At 37.0% G+C, this 8,079-nt stretch overlaps 1 protein-coding gene across 2 annotated transcripts; it reads left to right on the plus strand.

The window, feature by feature from the left end:
- The first annotated feature begins 1,048 nt into the window (after nucleotides 1-1,048).
- IZUMO3 (IZUMO family member 3) lies at nucleotides 1,049-3,477 on the plus strand. 2 transcript variants are annotated; one of them, XM_059926374.1, is made up of 7 exons: nucleotides 1,049-1,280; nucleotides 1,418-1,492; nucleotides 1,641-1,730; nucleotides 1,947-1,964; nucleotides 2,428-2,508; nucleotides 2,933-3,023; nucleotides 3,342-3,477. In XM_059926374.1, exons 1-7 carry the CDS (start codon nucleotides 1,049-1,051, stop codon nucleotides 3,475-3,477), a joined length of 723 nt encoding a protein of 240 aa, XP_059782357.1. The 2 variants fall into 2 exon arrangements, with proteins under 2 accessions (XP_059782357.1, XP_059782358.1); XM_059926375.1 differs by lacking the exon at nucleotides 1,947-1,964.
- Nucleotides 3,478-8,079: the final 4,602 nt, after the last annotated feature.

Here is an 8,079-nt window from a genome sequence, read left to right on the forward strand (position 1 = left end):
AGATCCCAGGGTTCCCTAGTTTCCAGGGGGTCACAGCCATACATGCAATATATTATAGAAGAGGTAACTAGTACTCTGGAAAGTCTGCAAAGCAGCCTTAATTTCTTCATATAACAAAGAAAATTCTTATTCAAAGAGACTTAAACTGAAGGAAAAACATGTTTATTTATCCACATTCCATGGAGGTGTCCTGAGAACACAGCCCATGATAACTGTAGTTATTTTCTTATATGTTACACAAAGTGTGTCATCAGCACTTTCAAGAGGTGCCTGTTAAAGGACCCTGAACATTACTGGAGTTTCACTCATCACTATGTATTCCTCAACTGTTGTTTCTAGTCTCCTGGCTCCAGATTCTCTAAAAGAAGAATGATATATAAAAAGGTTATAGAGCATAGCTGGAGAAATATTCCTACAAACAAAGGTAGCCTAAATTTCTGAGAAATTATCAATTGTATCAAAATCATTATTATCAATGATATCAATTATATACAGACACCCATTGCTAATTTTCAACAATACTGCTACCATCAGGGACTGGGACCCCAAGAAGCTCAATATTCCAAGTTTTTCTTACCTCTTCTATAAAAGCAGAGCTTGGGTTAAGCAATCTAAAGTCCTAAGAGATCTCTTCCAACATCCACTGCTATTGAGATACTACTTCAATGTTCAGCAGGAGTGTGGGAATTTACTAAGAACACAAGTAAGACAAAGAGTTGAAGACTTTTTCTGAGATTATCTCTGTGCACGGAACTCTGCTTGTGTGAGCACAAGACTTCTCTCTCTCTCTGTGTGTTCCACACTCAGAACTCAGGTATCTGCTCCCCAGCTGGCAGTTCCCTCTCTCTGGAATGAAGGACAAAAGTCAGAAAACTGAAGATCCTTAGAGAAATGAGATTGCCTAGAAGTGGGATGGAAACAGAGGGGAAGGTGGAGTCAGACTATCCAGGACAAGGCTCTCATTCCTGGAGTTTTGAAGGAAAGGGAACTTGGTGAACTAGTTGCCAGGACAACCTGGTCTTGAGGCAAGGGTGGTCGGGGCAAGGAAATGGGAGACCTGCGGCTGCTCCTGCTCCTGCCCCTGTCCCTGGCAGCCTTCCACGGGGTCAAAGGCTGTTTGGAATGTGACCCCAAATTCATCGAGGATATTAAGTCCTTGCTGGTAAAGCTGGTACCCTCAGAAGTCCCTGGCCGAACTCATCTGCTTGAACGGCAGATTAAGGAGATGATCCGTTTAAGCTTCAAGGTCTCCCACAGGGACAAGATGCTTCGGGTGTTGGGTGAGGGAAGCTCGAGTCCCTGAGAGTTTTGGGGGTTAAAGGGAGAAGGGAGGTAGGGAAGAGAGCACCTGGGCCCACGTAATTTCCTCCATAAATGTAATTATTCTCCCACATGTTCCTTTACCCCTCCTCTCTAGCTGTTCAAAAGGTTGTCAATTTGAGAACATGGCTGAAGAATGAACTTTATAAACTGAGCAATGAAACATGGAAAGGTGAGGTACTGTTTCAGTGTTAAGAGATTGTATTGCCCAAGCAAGTATGAGAAAAATTCACTGGAGAAAACAAGGCAAAACAATTAGGATTAAATTAGGAAGGGAAAGGCCACCCCTATTTTCTGATGTCCCTTCCACCCCTCTTTAGGTGTCCTTATCCTTCAAGTCAAGCTTCTCGATGTCCGCCAAAACCTGGAATCCAAACTGAAAGAACTATTAAAGAACTTCTCTGAAGTTGGTAATATAAGATGTCTATCTAACAACACTGAAATTATGTGAAAGGAATAGGAAATGAGGGGTGAGAGGAGGAATGTGATTTCACATTAGAATAATTTAGAGTGGGTGGAGGGGTGGCTGGAACTTAATGGGTAACCAAATAAAGATGACTTGGGTACACATATGGCAAACACTAAGTTGATTCTAAGCTCATTAGATCTTTCTGATTCTCTTTTAGCTTGTTCTGAAGATTGTGGTAAGTACAGTATATGTGATGCCTTGAGGTTTCAGCCATATCTTCCCATCTCCTGTGCTCTATATGACCCTATCTCTTCTACTTGTCACATTGAGAACGCAATTCCTAGAGCTATTGGCTACAAGGGGGAATGTCAACGATCACTGACAACAAAATCTAGTTTATAAAATCTCAGACACCCCAGAGATTTTAGAGGTGCTAAGAGGCCTATAGTATAGTTTATAACCCAAAGCACCAATATAAGCTGAGCCATCATTTTCCTACTTCTTCCCAGAGATCTGACTTAAAATAGAGTTTTGAGTTTAGAGTTTTGACCCATCAATAAAATTGATTGCCAGGGGAAGAAGAAAGTCACAGCAATGTAACCAATGGAAATGCCTGAGATCTAATCCATACTTGGTGTCTGAGCTAAGGAAACTCCATGCCGTGGCCCCCTTCCAACTATCTTTCTTCTCTCTATCAGTCGTGACTGAAGGTCCTATCCTGGATTGTTGGACCTGTCTTCGCATCACCACTCGGTGCTTCAAAGGAGAATATTGTGCAGGTAACAAAGATTGCAGTGTGGCATTTTGAAAGGCCAGGGATCAAGGAGTTCTTCATTGATTTAATCCACAAATATTTGTTGATCACCTTCTCTGTAGGTCATGCTAATGCCACAAACAAGAGCTAAGATGCTGGACAAAATTTGTACCGGTATGAATTACCGGGCACCGGATAACTGAAGAGCTTAGAAATGAAAAAGCTGTACTAAAGGTGGAGAAATTAGGCTAGGGGCAGTAAGAGAAAAAGTTTTGTAGAGCTTAGGAGTCTAAGTAATTAATACAGATCAGAATAACCAGGGAACAGTGACGTAAGTGGTGAACAGGGCAATTTTTAAGGTTAAAAAGAGTCTTCTTATGGATAAAGTTCTCAAGTTACTAATTTCCTTCTCCAAAATTCACTTTCTTTTTTGCCCTTTCTTCTTTCAGAAGATGATCCAAAGAAGGCTGAGAATCAAGAGATTGCACTATTTCTGATATTATTAGCAGAAGGTGTAATACTGGGAGGTGCTTTGTTACTGTGAGTTTTCCTCCCTCCAAACAAACACTGGGTCAAGCATTTCTTTGGCAAAGATATTGCCCAATCTTCCCCTTCCTTCCAATGGAAATAAGGGGAAAGAAGTCATTTCAAAATCTGGGATCTCATACTAACAGGAATGAGACAGATAAAGTCTGATGGGACAAAAGTTGGAACATAGGAAATGGAGGAGGTACAATGAAGTATGAGAAAAACTTTCGTAGAGGAATTCAAAAAAGGAAGAAAAAACAATTGTTACAATTTTTTTAAGAGTTGGGCTACTAATACTGAAGTTGGGATTATCTTATTTCTCTACTCTAGATTCCATTTTTGCATCTCTCATCGGAGGAAAATGAAGGCAATACGAAGGTCATTAAAGAAATACTTGGAGAAGAAACTTGAAGAATTAATGGGGATAATGGATGAGAAGGAGAAAGATTTTGGAGGCGGAAAATAAATACAGAGACACAGCCAGAAGGTCTTTCATAATTCTCTTACGTGTTGACTCAGAGTAGAAAACCAGGAATTAAGCTCTCTTGCAGTCATAAAGTCAGAATATTCTAAAAGTGAACTTACAGTTTCTCTAGTAAAGACCCTTTCTGATAACCTGAGGCAATGGAAGCAAATGATTTACTGGAAGTTGTACAGAAAGTAATGCTGGTATGCTACAATGCACATAAAAGATGATACGCTGCATGATAGTAAAGAATGCATGGTTGTCTAAGATTCTACAGAAAACGTAATAAAGACTCAGCTTTATTTCTCGTCCTATCAGGCTAAGCATCCTATCAGTTTGGAAAAAAGTTTTAGTTTCATTTTTATTCAAGAAGTTTACTCTAAAATCATTCCATTGATTGGTCAACTTATTAAGAAATCAAACATATTTTTTCAGAAGTAGTTATCAATCAAATGACATTTTGAAGTGTACACTAAATACAATATTTCCACATCTTAATGTGTATAACTATTACCAACAAAATTTAAAGTATGGTTTTGGTTCTTCTGTTTAAAAAAAAAGGCAAAGTAAGAGAAGTGGAATCAATTTCTTAATACTGTAGACTACATTTAGGATAATGATGAAATAGATGGAAAATTTATACTTGCAGAACAGAACACTATCTTTTTCCTAAACCTGTCTTTTTCTATGATGTAAATCAATGTTCAACTTATTATAAATAAAAATAAAGTTCCTTGTAATCACCCTAAAGAAAAGAATGCATGGTTGGTAACTCTCATTAATGTCTTTAATCAGGAAAACTTTTAAATTTCTAAGTTTGCTTTTATTTCCACCTTTCCATATTTATCTATGTTTCCATATTTATTAGGTTCAATGTGGAAAATTCTTTGGCAATACATAACATTTAATCTTCATCATGATATGACACACACATACACACACACACGCACACACACAAAGTCCAAAACATTAGTCCTGAGTTGAGATTTGTCCCAGTCATTTTTCCCTAAATCTATGGTCTATGACTGAATTAGATATTACTGTCTTAGTCTAGTTGTTCTTATTGAACACTTTTTAATGTGTATACTACCCTAATTAGTGCTTTACATCTACTAATTGAACTCTTGCAATAATCTTTTGAGTTAATATTGTTATTTACCTCCGTGTTATGGATGAGGAGACAGGAAAATATCTAACTCGAGGTCCCACAGCAACTAATCTAGGCTATGATAAACTCCCTTGATGGCTAACCTGTGCTTACTCACACCATCTGATTGGAACTCACAGCTATAGGCATGCAGTTATGAAAGATAGATTAACGGAAAGATAATAAGTGTGGGTTTATTGTCAACACCAACTTGATTACAGGCAGTGGTGGCAAAGCCTGGAATAAAACTGAGGCCTGGCTAACCCTGAAATACATGAACTTTCCACTCTATTTTGTGTCCTTTTATTCTGGAAGCTTATTTCAAAAGAAAAACACCACAGTTTAGCAGTAGAAGAATAGGTCCTGCTTCAGTGGTGGGTAGAAGTGTTTGCTAATCTTTCACCCACTGTAGATCTTTGAGTACTTGTTTGTTGTTGCTGCTATATTAATGAAATATTGAATGAATCAGAATATACTTGAGGAGGACCTGAACATTAATATCTCTCAGTTGCTAAATTTGAACTTCATGTTAAAAATAATCGTGTTGTTGGCACCCATCATTTCCCAATGATTTAAGGCTCACCTTACCAAAAAATTCTTGAGACATACTAACTTCTTTCATGGTCTTTATAAATTACTGTTTTTATATTGTCTTATTTTTCATTATAGATAATTATATAAACACGATAACATACTTGTTAGATTTTGTGTGTTTTTGTGTCTCTTTGTTTGCTTTAGTGCAGCCTTTTAAATTTCTTGTCATATTGGCTTATTGTCCCCTCCCCACTACTCTTGTATTTCATTCTCATCACTCTCTTCTAGAAAACCTAGGTTGACAAGGATATGTCTTTCATTATTTTATCCAAACCTAAATGGTTATAAATAAACAGATACACATACATACAAATACATTTACACATGTAATTTTTTGCTATTAAAAATTACGCACACTAATGCATGTTGATTTCACACTTAAATACTCTGTGGAAATTAAGCCAACTGGTATCAACATCTAGTCACTCTTTTTGGCGGTTGCACACAATAGCATCGTACCATAATTATTCTAACATTCCTCTATTTTGGGTATTCTCTTCATTAGGTTTTTTAGTCAGTATAAATAATGCTGCAATAAACATCTGTGCAATAAATATCTACTTATTGATTCTCCCATGTGTAAGAGATAATGTTCAGAACTGGAATATCTGAAGTGAAAATTATTATATGTGCTTCATCAGAGTCTGCCCACATACCCCATCCCAACTTACAGGATCCTATTCTTCCCTAATCAATGCCCTCACTTTAGCAATAGACACCTTACAAGGCTGGGATTCTACTTGAATTGTAATTCAGCCAATAGCAGGATAAGGTCCTGTGTTTTATTTTCAGCAATTTCAACTATAGGAGCTGTAGGAGATAAGGCTCTTCCTCAGAGCACACCTAGGAGCTCATAGGTCACATATGTGGGGTTTGAGCTGAGAATTTGAATCCCAGAGCTCATCCTTTTAGCATTTTGTCCAGAAAAAGAGGAGCAACCAATCAACATCATCACATTACTTAGTTTTCGAAAAATGTTGGAAAGTATCATACAAAGAATCACCTAACTTGCTTCTCATAAGTCGTTGATTAGGAGTATCCAATGGAGATGTTTTATATAACTCTATAAACAGTTCATGCTGAGGACTGTCAGTGCTCTCTTTACTACTGGCAGTAAGTCATCAGCAACTTTAAATGTAATAGGACTAGAGAGCCAATTCAAAAAGCCCAAAACCAATTCTGAAAACTCGTCCTTAAAACTATATTCCTCTAGAACTACTCTCAACTCCAAAATCTGTATTAGTCTGGGTTCTTCAGAGGAACAGAACTAATAAGATAGATATGTAAGAGGAGATTTATTACAGGAATTGGCTCACACTATTATGGAGACTGAAATATGCCATCATATGCAGCCTGCAAGTTGGAGAACCAGGAAAGCCAGTGATATAATTCACTTAAGAGGCTGAAGGCCTGAGAATCAGGGGGATCTACCTGGTATGAGTCCTAGAGTCACAGTCTGTTGACCATGAGAGAGAGAGAGAGAGAGAGAGAGAGAGAGAGAGAGAGAGAGGAGGAGAAAGACAGAGGGAGAGAATATGTGCTTTTCCTCCACCTTTTTGTTCTATCGGGGCCCTCAATGGATTGGATGATGCCCACGCACATTGGTGAGGGCAGATATTTTTTACTCAGTCTACTGATTCAAATGTTAATCTCTTCCAAAATTACCCTTACAGGGAAACCCAGAAACAATATTTTGCCAGCTCTCTGGGCTTCCCTTAGCTCAGTCAAGTTGAACACATAACAATAACAATCACAAAACATTACCTATCAAGTGTTGTGAAGAGTAGCTAATTATATGCATTTGAGACTATAATCTTCTATTCATCATATATCATAAAGATCAAAAAATATAATAATATTGAATAGGTCATTCTAAATAGCTAGGAAAAGAACAAAGTAAACTCAAAACATGTACAAAGAGGGAAAATTAGATTGTATCTTAATGAAATGTAAAGCAAAAAATAAAGAGATAACACCAGATGCTAATACAAGTCTTCATCCACAGAGAACAAAAATTTTTAAAGATACATTAAAAAGGTAGAAATAAAAGGACCAAAACTATAGATAGAATTTATTTTTATCTTAAGAGACTCTTTTAAACAACTATAACATTTAAAACTTGGATGAAAGGATATTTTTATTAGAAGTACAAATTACCAATACTGACACAGGAAGAAAAAATAACCCACGTTGCCAATGTTTTTAAAGAAATTTAAAAATGGTATGAGCACTACTGAAAACAAATGCCATGCTTAAGGAAAAACCTGAAATGAGACACAACATGCTGACTTTGATTTTTACCTGAATGGTGAAACTATGATTTCTTCCCACCTTAAGCGCATGGTACTTGCTTGTTTCCTTCACTAAAGCAAGGAATACAGGAGAACAAGTGGTTTTGATGGAAAGAGCCCAATTTCAGTTTTGAAAATACTAAGTATCAATTTTGTTGGGTGTCAAAAACAGACATCCATTCAGTGTTTGAATTTACATATATGAATATAGCAAGAAGATCAAAGCTAAAGAAACATATTTCAAAACAACACTTGAACAGAATAACTAGTGAACCTGAAAATATGACTAAGAAGATCATCCAGGTGAAAAGGTAGAGAAGAAGTGATGAAGACCAAGGATAGGATACTAAAGATCCCCACATGATAGTAAAATTAAAATATAACTCTAAGTGGGCTGAGAGGAGCAGCCAGCAATATTATATGTTATTAAGATATCTATAATATTAAGATACTTACAATATTAAGATACCTAAAAATCCAACCTGTTTTGTATAGTCTTACTCCTTGGAAAACCTTTATTTGAGATGCTGCCTTTGGGCTGAATTCCCATCAGCTTTGACTATGTGTTTC

Source organism: Balaenoptera ricei, chromosome 6 (genome assembly GCF_028023285.1).
Source record: "Balaenoptera ricei isolate mBalRic1 chromosome 6, mBalRic1.hap2, whole genome shotgun sequence".
Classification (NCBI taxonomy): Eukaryota; Metazoa; Chordata; class Mammalia; order Artiodactyla; family Balaenopteridae; genus Balaenoptera; species Balaenoptera ricei.